The sequence below is a fragment of the Anneissia japonica genome, unplaced genomic scaffold, assembly GCF_011630105.1.
Source record: "Anneissia japonica isolate Jap-2015-1 unplaced genomic scaffold, ASM1163010v1 scaffold2236_len207018_cov178, whole genome shotgun sequence".
NCBI lineage: Eukaryota > Metazoa > Echinodermata > Crinoidea > Comatulida > Comatulidae > Anneissia > Anneissia japonica.
Window position 1 is genome coordinate 152116 of NW_022746879.1, and position 13663 is coordinate 165778.

At 33.3% G+C, this 13663-nt stretch overlaps 1 protein-coding gene across 1 annotated transcript; it reads left to right on the top strand.

Annotated features, from left to right (window-relative positions):
- The first annotated feature begins 494 nt into the window (after positions 1–494).
- On the top strand, positions 495–12847 carry LOC117120326. The gene is made up of 7 exons (XM_033265348.1): positions 495–688; positions 4450–4683; positions 5202–5267; positions 7757–7873; positions 8786–8914; positions 9145–9181; positions 10678–12847. The coding sequence occupies exons 2-7, from the start codon at positions 4465–4467 to the stop codon at positions 10929–10931; spliced, it is 822 nt and encodes a 273-aa protein (XP_033121239.1). The 5' UTR covers positions 495–688; positions 4450–4464; the 3' UTR covers positions 10932–12847.
- Positions 12848–13663: the final 816 nt, after the last annotated feature.

The window sequence follows — 13663 nt, forward strand, 5'->3', positions numbered from 1 at the left end:
GCAGACCATTTCCGGTCACACATTACTCTCCATAACACAGCACCCCCTAGTTCCGTCACCTCTGCATCCGCCACCGAATATATGTACTGGAAATAAGATTGATGTACATTCTTCACTGCCTTTTTTACCTTTTCCAATGTGTGGGAGTGTTTTCGATGCTGATTGGCTACATCTACTGTGCGAATAATGTATTATTTACTATTTGCACGGTAGACAATGTTTGTATGATATCTAAAAAGGTATTTCGGTTCGATTAGGTATTCCGTAACAAATTAAGTAAGTTTCTCTTAAAATATTTAGGTCTTTTGAGACGATACCGTGTTAAATATTGTTAATTTACGATGTACCGTGCTAATTGGGAATAAGAACTTATTGGCAGGGTTAGATTAGACGTCATTAAACGTCAAATGCTGATTAGCTAGGTCTACCGTGCGAATAAGACTCATAAGAGCTTATTCGCACGGTATACCGTGCGAATAACCACTTTCTTTTTTTTATCAATAAAGTGAAAGTGAAAGTATAGCAGCATACTGTAATTTCCCATCAGCCTCGGATATTGATTTGTCACTGCGCCAAAGAAGGAATTTTGGTCACACCAAAGATACTAGAAATCACACACTGAATTTCAGCGTTTCTGTTTTCTTCTTCCTCCTAAAATAGTGTGAAAGTTACGGTGTTCGGAAGCAAGGTATGTTACTTAAATTGTCATAATTAAAAATTATTTGGATCCAATATTTGTATCAAGTAAAAGGTGGGTGATTATTTCGGCGATTGACCAAAAAAAAAAAAAAAAAACTCGGCCCGCCTAGGCTATGCACTAGGGCACCTAACCTAGGCTACTACTAGGCCTAGGCTAGTACTAGTGTACTACTAACTACTCTACTTCTCTACTACCTAGGCATAATATAGGGCCTATCCCTAGCCCTACTGTATACGCCTTTTCCACGAATCGGTAGACATCTTGAAGTGATGACAAACAGCCCAAGTGAGAGTTAGCCATGGTTTGTTAAAGCCCCATTCCCCGCAAAATTTCAGTTAAAAAAATCTGATTTTCATATTTTATAAAGATTCAGTAGGCCTATAGGCCTAGCCTAGGAGGGCCTAGGCTAGGCCTAATATGAAATTGCTAGGCAATTTTAACTGAATTTAGGCCCTAGGCATTCTTAAACATGATAAAAATGTAATAAGACTGAAATTTGATTTTTTTTTTTGGTATTCGTTGTTGTTCTGTTATCACACATAAAAATGGCTGACATGATATTTTCCGTTGCTAGTATAGAGTACCACAGTCGTGTCATCACAACACCAGGAGGCGTCGTCTGGACGTTCGTTACCGTTCATTACGCCTGAAAGACTTCATAATCTTAATGGTTTAGAATAGGCTTTCTGGAATAGGCATTTTAAAACCTAATAATTTACCATCAAAATGTACTAAAAACACAAAAAGCTTGCATTAAATTAGTTATCGAAAACACAAATTGTCAATTAACATTTACAAAGGAAAATTAAGATACAACTTCTTAATAATTACATTAGAAATTGGGATCAATGCTTTGTCAGTGGAGAAAATGGCGTGCTTGAACGCATTTTGTGTCGCCGATAGCAACGGAGTAGTATCACATGGTATCGTGACGCAACACTGTAGTACTCTATTGACACTTGTGAAATATAATATTTCATAGGAATTATTTCAAATCTGTTTAAAAAATGATTCTGACCAAGATTTTGACAGTTAAACAAACATATCTCACGCCTATTCGATCGACCGCTGTGTGCGAGATGCAAAGTACAAAAACTAATTTTATTAGAGAGAGCGCACTTTATTGACTGTATAAAGTATACATAAAAGCAATAGCATTCCAGCATATGTGATCTACTGTACAGCCTCTGAATTTGCCTAGTGACGAAGAATTCTTCGAGAAAATGGTAATCTCCTATGAGAAATAGTCTGTATTTCTAATTTTTTAAATTCTTTTCCATGAAACTAAAATTTATGTCAATATTTTTCCATCGTTTATAATAATTAAAGTAATGCATATGCATTTTTTCTAAAAAAAAAAATCTCTATTTAGTGAAATTTTTCCGGGAATAGGGCTTTAAGTAGGCCCTTAATACTGCTGGTGGCAGTAGACCATTATAACAAGGAAGTTCAGTGAGGTGGTGGTAGGCAGGAACCTCATAGGTCCTACACTATGTTAGGGCATATTTTCCAAAATTATGTGTTTGTGGGAAGAATTTAAAATGTTTAATATATAACCTAAGAAGTGTTGATTGAATGTTGAATATTATATAAAAAAAACTTTGAATAGCTCATGTAAAACTATGTTTGCAAACTATAGGTCACCTTTTGAGGGTCGTCAGATCGCATCTAGGTCTAAAAAAAGATTTTATAATTGTTGGTACTAAACAAATCAAAGGATCAATGGAAAACATTAAATCTTGTTATAAAATTATTATTTTCAGCGGCGTAGCGAGTTGGTGACGGGCACCAACTTCAAGATAATTGCTGAGCCCTAAAGGCACCTGATCGGACACAGAGCCTTGGTGGAGTCTCTTAATGCATAACATTACATTCTGAAATTGTTTAAAACGGCTATGGCATTTTGAAGAGCATACATATCTATAAAATATTTGATAACATATTCAATTATATTGAGAACAAAATATAGTCAAGTCATATATCTTATCATCTAGGTTGGGAATTTTTAAATTATAATATTGACAGTTTAAAATCCTTGTGGTTCACCACGTAGATAGTTCTGATTAAAGAACTGTTGTTTTGTTGAGAATCAGGGATATCACCACGCTGGTCGGTGGTGGACGGGCCCGTCCAGCACTCAACATTTCCGACCAGGATTTACAGGCTCCCGACCACCACTATTATTTCAACAGTTAACAAATTGTAACAAAATAATTAGTTTACCTAAACACAATAGACAAGCTAAATTGATAGATAAAGACAAGAAGAATACAATAAATGTTTCCGTGGTTACGTTAATTGTAACAAAATACTGCACTGCCCTGCTATTCATCGCTAACTTAACAGCCTAGGCCCAGTTAAGTCATAGCGAACGTCGTGACACGGTTGCTGTACACATTCAAAGTTTAAAGTTGAAATTGTGACCCTTCAAGTGTTTTATTATGAGAGCATGATCCGGGGCAGGAAGATTATTAAAAATTTACGAAACCTGATTTATGTTTTATTTCTCTACTTTAATTGTTTTCATTTTGTATTATAAAACCGGGCAAAACGCAGGATGATCGCCGACCGGCACTCCAAAAAGCTGGTGACATCCCTGGAGAATGTCTTGATGTTTCGATTGATATTCTCCTGATGACGATTGTCATCAGGAGAATATCAATCGAAACATCAAGACATTCTCCAGGGATGTGTCATCAGGAGAATATCAATTGAAACATCAAGACATTCTCCAGGGATGTCACCAGCTTTTTATCGAAACTCAATCGAAACTTCAAAATATTCTCAACAAAACAACTTTTCAGAAACTATCTAGGCCTATGTGGTGTAACGCAAGCATTTATTATATTATTACTTTGACATGCAAACCTCCAAACAATATTTTTTACTTTGTTTTCATTTTGTATTTTAAAACCGGGAAAACGCAGGATGATCGCCGACCGGCACTCCAAAAAGCTGGTGACATCCCTGGAAGAATGTCTTGATGTTTCGATTGATATTCTCCTGATGATGATTGAAGCAACTCAATCGAAACTTCAAAATATTCTCAACAAAACAGCTTTTCAGAAACTATCTAGGCCTATGTGGTGTACCGCAAGCATTTATTATATTATTACTTTGACATGCAAACCTCCAAACAATATAATATTGACAACAATAGAACAATCAATGACATGATTTCAGTGAAGTACAGTAAAAAATATTCATGAAGTATGATGACCTGAAGTGATTCAAAAACATGCACAATATAGTTGAATCAACCTATCAAACAAAAACACACCTTTCTCTGTCCATAAATTGGCTGATTCATTGTTTGTTCCGCATTCACAAATTTCTTTACTTTGACACCTGTCATAATGTAGTTCATGCCCTATTACTCCTGTCTCTTATACACATCTAGATGTGTATAAGAGACAGGATATATACATATAAAATTTTATTAACACTTAAATCTACCATAAATCATCATTATTAATCATTCAAGCACACTTATTTCCTTAATAATTTTTTTCTCTACAATAAACCTTTTTCTAAGTGCCTTGCATCCTTTAGCAAAAGACGCTATATAAATTGCTATATTATTATTATTGTATAAATAGTATCAAGTTTTAAGTAACCATAGTTTCATTCACTTCATTGATATTTTATTATAATGTGGGCCCTGAATACTGTACTTGAAGTTTTATTGAACAGAATGTGAAACTCTAAACATCAATCAATCAACTTACTTCTCTTCCATTTTTTTTCAGTCCAAATCTGTGATCATGACAACAAACATACCAGTGCAAAGTTCTACAGCTCCAGTAGTTCTGTACCAACCATGTGCAGAATACCGTTCGTCAACCTTTAACTCCAAGGCAGCGCTAATAACCGGCTATATGCAGATTGGCCTAGCAGTGGTATCCCTTGCATTTGGTGTGGCTTGTATATTTTCTGGTTATTTTGCTGGGGTTATTGCTGTTCCAATCTGGGGTGCACTTGGGGTAAATATGTTTAAAAACATGAAAGTACAATCATATACTATTAAAACATAATAAGCCAATTCGTATACCTATATCAATTACAGTAATTTATATTTACAGAGATATAGACCAATCAAAAAATGTCACATGACCAAAAAAGATTTTAAATAGAAATAAATAATAATAATGGAACTATTGATCAGTGAATGATTACCTATCCAATGACACCACCAAGCACGGTGGTGTCATTGGATGTTTGATGTGATATGTTAGCCATAAATTCAAAATGGCAGCGCACTAAAATTAATAAAGCAAGCCAATAAAATCCATTTTGGCACAAAAACTTCAGCTAGATTAATACATGTAGCAAACCATACTAAATACTCATCTTTTTGGGCAAAATTTATTAATTCAATGTAAACACAGGTTAAATTAATCACTGCACTCCCATTCATTGTTAAAGGAGAAATAAAGTATGAAATATATTTTAAGGAGTCTACATTGTGTTATTTTATATTAAAAGCTTTATTTTTCTGCAGTTTTACCTTGTGGCTGGAATTCTGGGAGTGGTTGCAGGACAGACTAATGGAAGAAATTCATGTGTTGTAAGTTATAACTACGAATATGAATATGATAACACATTGTAAATACAAATTGACAAATTGAAGTTTAACATTAAAAATACATAATAAAATATCAATATGAAATCTCATATACAATAAAAAAAAAAAACAAAGAAAAAGGGGTAAAGTGGAGAAAAACTAACAAAAAGGGACAGGGACACCTTAAAACAGATTAAAACAGTAAAAGTAAAGTTACTCTGAATAATGACTACCGGTAAATCATTTTCAGAGAAAAGATGTCTTTAAAGTCAGCATTACCAAGTTAAAGGTCTCTAAAATCAGCATAATGGAGAGGGTGGTCAAAAAAATTTAAAAACCTCTAAAAACACAGACCTCCATATTTCTTTTAATATTAAAAACAATTGAATATTTATTTACTTTGAATTGATTCTGGAACCAAATGAATTATTTATGTAGTTTGGTTTTTAGCAATTGAAACCAAATTTAAACATATATTTTATCTTAGATAAATTAGATATTATTTCCTTTGAATTTGATTCTGAGTTTCAGTTTCTAAATGACTCAATAATGTAGTTAAGCAACTGGAACTAAATTTAAATATTTCTTTTAAGTTAAAAATGAATTGAATGTATTTCTCCTTTGAATTTCAATTTTTTATGTATCTCATTATGGATTACAACAATACACTGTATTCAGTGGCGTATCTAGGGGATGCGCAGGGGTGCACGCCCCGCCAAAAATTGTACAAACCACTAAAAGCAGGTCCCAATACTGTATAGCTAAGTTCATCTGATGAGGTTAAAATTTAAAATTTATTTTCTATTAACTTATGCGTTATAATGTGAATAGAATTAGCACAAACAAGTTTGTGTAACATATGAGGGATGTGTTGCATCTTACATAATGTTTTGCATTTTGATAGTAACATGTTAAGTGTCCATACCCCATGTTGCATACCATACTTTTATTTATTTTTGTTTTATATAGTGCACATATCCAGAAAACTGCTGAAGGCCTTTTTTTTCTGGTCATTGTACAGAATCACTATAATGTGTAACCACCTCTGCTCCCTGAGGAGTATTCCTATTTATGCTTGTAATCTGCACTACTAATTTCATTCCAAATTATTCACCTCCTACCTGGTTCACATCAAACTTTTATCTAGATATAGATCCACTTAACTAGTTAAAAGTTTGACGTGAATCAGTCAATTATAGCTAGATAAAGGCTTAAGTCACTTAAAGTTAAGTGACTTAACTTTACTAGAATAATGGTAATTAACTTGCTTAATGGTAAAGTTGGCTCGGATTACAAGGACACGATTATGTAACGTAGGCATCTAAGCTAGCGTTGTTGTATTGTACCACCATTATCCTCCTCTGGCTGGCAACAACATACTCCAACAATGCTAATAACAGCAGCAAAGTAGTCTCATTTATATTCTGATTTTCAGAAATTATTTGTAATATTATGGGTAAAAACCCAGCAAACGTCAGTTTTACGTATAGTCAATATTACCAATGACCTTTCCCCTTTGCATCATAGACCAAGTAAAAACATTAAAAAGTCCGATTGCGAACGTTTTTTAAAGTGATAATGTATATTTTTCTTTAATAATATAATCAGATTTGCTGTATTGATTTATTGACAATTCAATCTTTCCATTTTTGCTATAATAGATGCTATTAATTCAGTTTCAACGAACTACCACCAACGCCAGTCGTTAAAATGAACGCACATGTTTAGGATGACGAAATAAAAAAGTGTGTTTGAAGTCAGCAACTTTATTTTACACCGCGAAGCTAGATTTTCAACAGCAAAGAAAAAAAAAAAAAAAACACGGCAGAAAGGTCCATAAAGTATACAGACGTTTTAATGAGAAATAAAACAATATTTTGTTAAATAGGAGAATGCTAGCGAAAATAATGGTTTTAATCGAAGGTAAATTTAGCTAGGGCCAGTAGTCTACTACTATTGCTGCACTGTCGGTTGGTTCGTACTACCTGGTCACCTATATATCAATGGCAGAGGATAGCTAGGCTAGGTAGTGGAAACTGACACCTGATGTACAGTAGTTTGTCAATTTTTTTTACGAATACCCCTTGGTACTTAGAGGTTCGTAAAATACAGTAGACGTTAAAACAAGCCTTTCCACGCTTGTGACGTCGACGGCCTCGAAGCTGGCTGGCTGTTTATCTGGCTCTAACTTGGCATCGAACGCAACTAGGGATAAATCGTATCATATTTCAAGATTTAGTTAAGTGGCTTAACTTCGACGTGAACCAGGCTAAGGTGTCTTGCCCAAGGACGCAAGCAGTGTGAAGAGCATCAGTCTCGAACCCCCGACATTTGCTTGAAAGCCCATCCCCCTATACACTGTGCCACATGCTTCTAGTTTAGTTAGGTTTCTTTGTGTTTTTGAGTGGATAATGTACAAATGATTAATGGACAAAATAAATATTTTATATTGTATTGTATTGTAATAATTACTTGATAATTTTGTGTTTCAGATTGTGGGTTGTTTGGTGATGTCAATAATTGCAGCTGTAACTGCTGGTGTCCATATTATTATTGGCAGTATTTCAACAGCTGTTGGTCGTTATGACTACTATGATTATTATCATTATGTAAGTTGAAAGTGCTTGTACCTACTTTTTTGTGGTGATATTATTAGTAGTATTTCAACTGCTTATGATAGTTATTATTATTATGCAAGTTCCAAGTAAATTTTTCTACACCTTTTTTGAAATGTAACATGTTTATAATATTAAGGGAAAGAGGTAAATACATGCTGGGAAAGAAAAACAAAAAAAGAAATAATAGAGGGAAGATAATGGAGTGAATACAAGGTAGGAAAGAAGAGTATGGAGAGACAATAGAAAGAAGATGATAAAGCAGGATGGGGAAATAATAAAGGGAAAATGATTGAGGGAATAAGAGGAAGGAAAGCAAGTAGAGAGACGAACAGAGAGTAAGAAAAGAATGGTGGTTATGAGAACCACCATTGTGAGAAAATGAGGGAAGAAAAAAAATAGAAGGAAGAAAGGAGAGATGATGTTTGTATAAAGAAAGAATAGAAGAGAATTAAAGGAACAAATGATTGGGATGAAAAGAATAAAGTCCACCTAAAGCTCTGTCCCCACTATTAAATTTTCTTTGACAAAAAAACTGTTGTATGCCCATATATAGTCATGATGTGCCTATATATGGTCATGATGTGCCTATATATGGTCATGATGTGCCTATATATGGTCATGATGTGCCCATATATGGCCATGATGTGCCCATATATGGTCATGATGTGCCATATATAGTCATAATGTGCCCATATATGGTCATGATGTGCCCATATATAGTAATGATGTGCCTATGTTGTCATAATGTGATGTCATCATGACCATATAGAGGCATGTCGCATTTTCATATAATTTGATAGTCTAGATGTACTGCTCGCTCTCCATTCTAACCCAACTTTTTAGTAGTAATGGTAGGGTATAAAATTATTGTTTGTAAGGTGTAAAATTTGTGTTTATTATTAGGATGGAGGATGGTATGCTGTCAACATTCTGTGTGTACTTGTTGGAGTGGTTCAGTTTGTGACAGCCATTGTTTCATCAGTGTTCATGTGTTGTGGGCCAAATTGTTGCTGTGCAGGTCAAACATCAAATGTAAGTCATACATTTTCTTTGAATTTTGTATTATTTTGTATTACGTTGTAATTTATTATCATTGATTTCTTAAATGACAAAATTAAGTTCATTTCAATTGAATTTAAAATTGGAACTTTTTAGTTTTAGTTGAGTTGCTCTCTAATTTCAACCTGAATGATAAACAAAGTATAATGTGATATCGAATATAATTATATATTTAATTAACATTTGTATATCTTACCATATAGGGTCATCCTCAGCATGCATCCTATGTTGTTCAACCTGGTATGTTTATGTTTTTATTATTATTTGTCTCACTACTTAAAATCTATTCAGACTATTAAATTGAATGTAGTAGTCTGTATAGGGTCATGATGATGCTGTTGCTACATCCATATAATTGGAAAATCACATGTATTGTTAAGAGCTGTAGTTTTGCCTTATACCCAATTCGCATGTACAACATTTTGCCAAGTACAAGTTGAGACAAGTCGTCACACTGATTGCTGAATAATGTATTAAAAGTGTATTCATTTCATCTTTGATATCTTGTAATCTTTACCCTCCTCAGGTTGCTAAATTTACAGAGATGTTTACAAGATACATTGTATATAGTCAAATTTTCATACACCATTCACACTGTAATGATCCAAAATTTAATAAAATGAAGCATGTGTTGTGGCAAAATGGTTAAGCGGTACAAAGGCCGGTATTGAATAAATGAGCTAGTATAAAATATGGGAGCTCAAATCCAATTTTTTTTCACTATAGATCAACAGTTTAATGTCTTGTTAATCATGTCCCAAAGTATTATTCTGGAAATGGTCAGCAAATCATTTATTTAACAATAATTTGATAGTTATGCACTGTATGCACAAATAACTTTAGAAGGCAGTTACTCAAAATCATGTTTATCTTGACTCATTGCTGTACTTTCACATTCCAATAACTTAGGCTTGAAATGTCCAATTTCAATGAATGACACCTCATTTTAAAGATCACATTTTCATGTATCTGAAAATACCTATAACTTGAATTTCAATATTTGCTACAACTTAGCCATTTTGCCACAACATGCCTCAAATATGTAATCTAACCTTATACATGGATATTATATTTATAAGTGTGGAAAGTCTTAGTAGCAATATTGTGAGTAGAATTGTTACGACTAACATGTTAAGTCTACATTTTGTTTGTGAATTTGGTGTCTGTTTAGAAATTGTCTTGACAAATATATCGAGTAATTTTAGAGGACAGCAACTATGCAAAAAATAAAAACAATTATCAAGATCAGGGCTGTAAAAAGTTACTTTTTTCTGCTAGACCCACGTCTAGTTGGTCTAATGCATTTTTATATACAGTCACAAGTTTACACATCACTACAAAAATACAAAATGCTGTGATATTTTGATTCAAATAAGCAGGACGGCTAATAAATAGAAAATATAGTATACATTTAGATACCAAACAACGTACATTCTTATTGTTGTTCTAGGCCTAGCCTGTGTTTTATGGTAGTGATCATGTTCTTTCATAAGCACACTTATGAGCTGGTCTGACTTCCTGGATTTTCAGCTAATCCTGCCTAAAACAAGTTCAGTCTTTGGACCACTGACTTTTTACAGCTCTGTATATTTATTAACAAATGGATGATTTTATTCCCATCCCAAGCAGTTTTATATTAACATTAAGGCTGTATCATTTACCCATTTACAGTTAGTCACTAGCAGCCTGTGTACCAGTTTTTGATCTAATAAAAGTCTTTTTAATACCCATCACAGGTCAGGTCATTACCCAAGGTCAGGTTGCCATCCAAGGATATCCCATGATGCAGCAGCAGTTTGTCGGTCAGCCTGTTGCCATGGGGCAACCCCAGGTCATGGGTCAACCTCAGGTGGTAGGTCAACCACAGTTTGTGGGTCAACCACAGTTCACAGGTCAACCACAGTTCACAGGTCAACCACAGCAAAATGTCCAGTACATGGGCCAAGCTCAAGGACAGCTGCCTGCCTACACAGAACATGAGACAAAATAAGTTCCTCAAATCACACTGTAAGCTTTAGTTTTGAAAACTATTGGTATAAATATATTCAGATTAGACCAAAAATATAATATTAGAGTGACAATTGGAGATGAAATTGGCTTGAGTCTAAGGAAACAACTATCATTCATTCCATAGGTTTTAGGTAGGTAGTAAAACAGTAACCAATAGTCAGAAATCCATTAAAGTTTCAAATTGATTAATGATAATAAGTGCTTGCAATAATATAAAAGTATTTTGGTCTGTTTTTTTCTAATTTAAAAAAAAAAAAAATCTTGCCTTGTATGTTTGCTGCTAATAATGTGCATAATTGGATAAATGCACAAAAATAGTTTACAAAATATAAGAATCCATACTTATATACAATAAGACTATAGCTTAGCTTGCAAAGCATGAAGCCAAATACTGTATATACAAAAAATGCTTTCTTGCCAAGCCTGACCAACTTAAAATCTAGGGCAACTCAACATTTAGTATTTTTTCATATCTTTTAATATATATATATATATATATATATATATATATATTTTTTTTTTAATACCGTACAGTATATCATCATTATGTGAAAGAACATCAGATGTGTTGAATGAGCAATTAAATACTGCATTTTATAGAAAATGCTATTTTAGTTGCCGTTGGTGTGAATTTAAAATCTCTGTTTCTTAACCCCAGACTGCGTTCTAAAAATGAACCTCCATTTTTCAAAATTTGGACCGCAAGATATCAGAAATTTTTAAAAATATAAATGTTCAAAAATGTTATGTGAATTTTCTAATTTCCTACAAATCAATAAAACTTCAGGTCAAAATTGGCCAAGACATTTTATTTGCAGAAGTTCCCCAACTGATGACGATCCAATAATGATAGCGTGCCGACTTGATCATGAAGTTCAGGCTGATGGGAATTTTTTGACGTAGGGAATTATAATGATGTCTTGTATGGATGCACATTATACATTTACATGTTTTATATCTTTAAATTCTTGTTACACAAAAAATGTAACGTAAAGAAACTCACAATTGATGACTTAATTTTAGACAAAATGGAAAGCATTTTATAATGTATGAGATGCCATTTTGGGGAATTTTGGAGGGGCCATATCCTCAGAACTTTGAATCATTGTGAGGGGCTGAGGTGGTTGTTGACCATCTCAAGCTACTAGTATCCTCAACAAAGGCTCATGTGATGCAGCAGCATTATGATTGATTCAAAAATAGACCCCAGTCTAAAAAAGTTGAGAACCAGGGGTATAGATCTTTTAACCAGTCTTTGTAAACAACATCACTCCCCACCCCACACTATTAGCTACTTATAGAGGGCGCTAGAGCGCACAGGTTGACTGCATCTGCCAAGTTAACTGGTAAAGTATTTCAATACAAATCTGATAAAGTATAAATGTACAGTTTTATAAACAATCCCCTATATTATATATAGATATATTTTACAAGAATATTTATGTTTTTTATTTGTAGAAAATAGATTTTATAATTTCATGAATGATTAAATCAGACCATTGCACCAATGTAATATTAATAAATATATTTGTCTAATGCCTTGTAATTCCCAGATGATCTAGGCACTATATAAAGGAAACATCTCATCAATATCTCGGGATCATTTTTACTACCAGATCATAAGTGACTGCTTTCTAAAGACTTGTTTTCTGAGCGATCATTCCTTAATAAAAAAAAATGTGTTAATGCTCCGACTTGAACATATTCGCTTTATGCCTCCCAGCCTGCATGTGGGCATATGCTTTTGTAAAATAAGGTATTAACCCTCTGCCTTAAACAATAGTCGCTATTGTGCTTGCAAAATGTTATGACAAATCTTGTTAATTTAATTAACACTAAAAAATGTGAAGGACTGCATGAAACATGTTATTCAATAAATAGATTTATGTTCCTCAACTTGTCACTGTCACTGATTTTGTCTTTTGATTTTGACTCCATGCTACATTATGCAATGTAAAAATATTTTTATTTTTTATTTTATTTTATTTTATTTCAAAAATCATCCAACAGCGGAAGCCAATTACAGGATGTCTTATAATACATATAAATATATAGAAAAATACAAACAAGTGAAAGATAAATTGATAAATAACATTACAGTATAAAATGGAAAAGAGAAATTTACAAATATATTGCGAGAAATATTATCACACAACTGATGAAGAACATTTTTTAATTTGCTTATACCTGATACCTTTATAATATTGTTTGTTCCCATATTTTTTTAGCACTGTTCATTTACCTTTATTTATACAATGCAGTTGCCTTGGTAAACAATCAGTCAGTCAATCATTCCAATTTTACTGTATGATGCCATTCCAACAGTTGTTGCTTGTGGTGCTTTTCCAAAAAGAGATTGTTAATTTAAAAAAAGGTACGTCTTGACTGTAACAGTAGTGACTTAAAACTGTAGTTTGGATGTTTAATATAGGGTCTGTAACTACAATACTCTGTTCTGGTAAATGACGCACAACACACACTCAAGAAAGAGAGATGAAGACCAAGGATTCAACAGGAGTAGATGAAAGCGTTCATGGAAATGACTTAATATTAGTTAAGTAATGTGATGTTTACGTGCTAGTATAAGTTGATGGTTAAAATTAGAGCTATGTGCCCGCCAACTCTGATAATACCATTGACACCGAAGATCTATTATTCATTGCATTATTCCTCTTGCTGTTTCTGATTTTTTTTTCTTTTATCATTTTATAT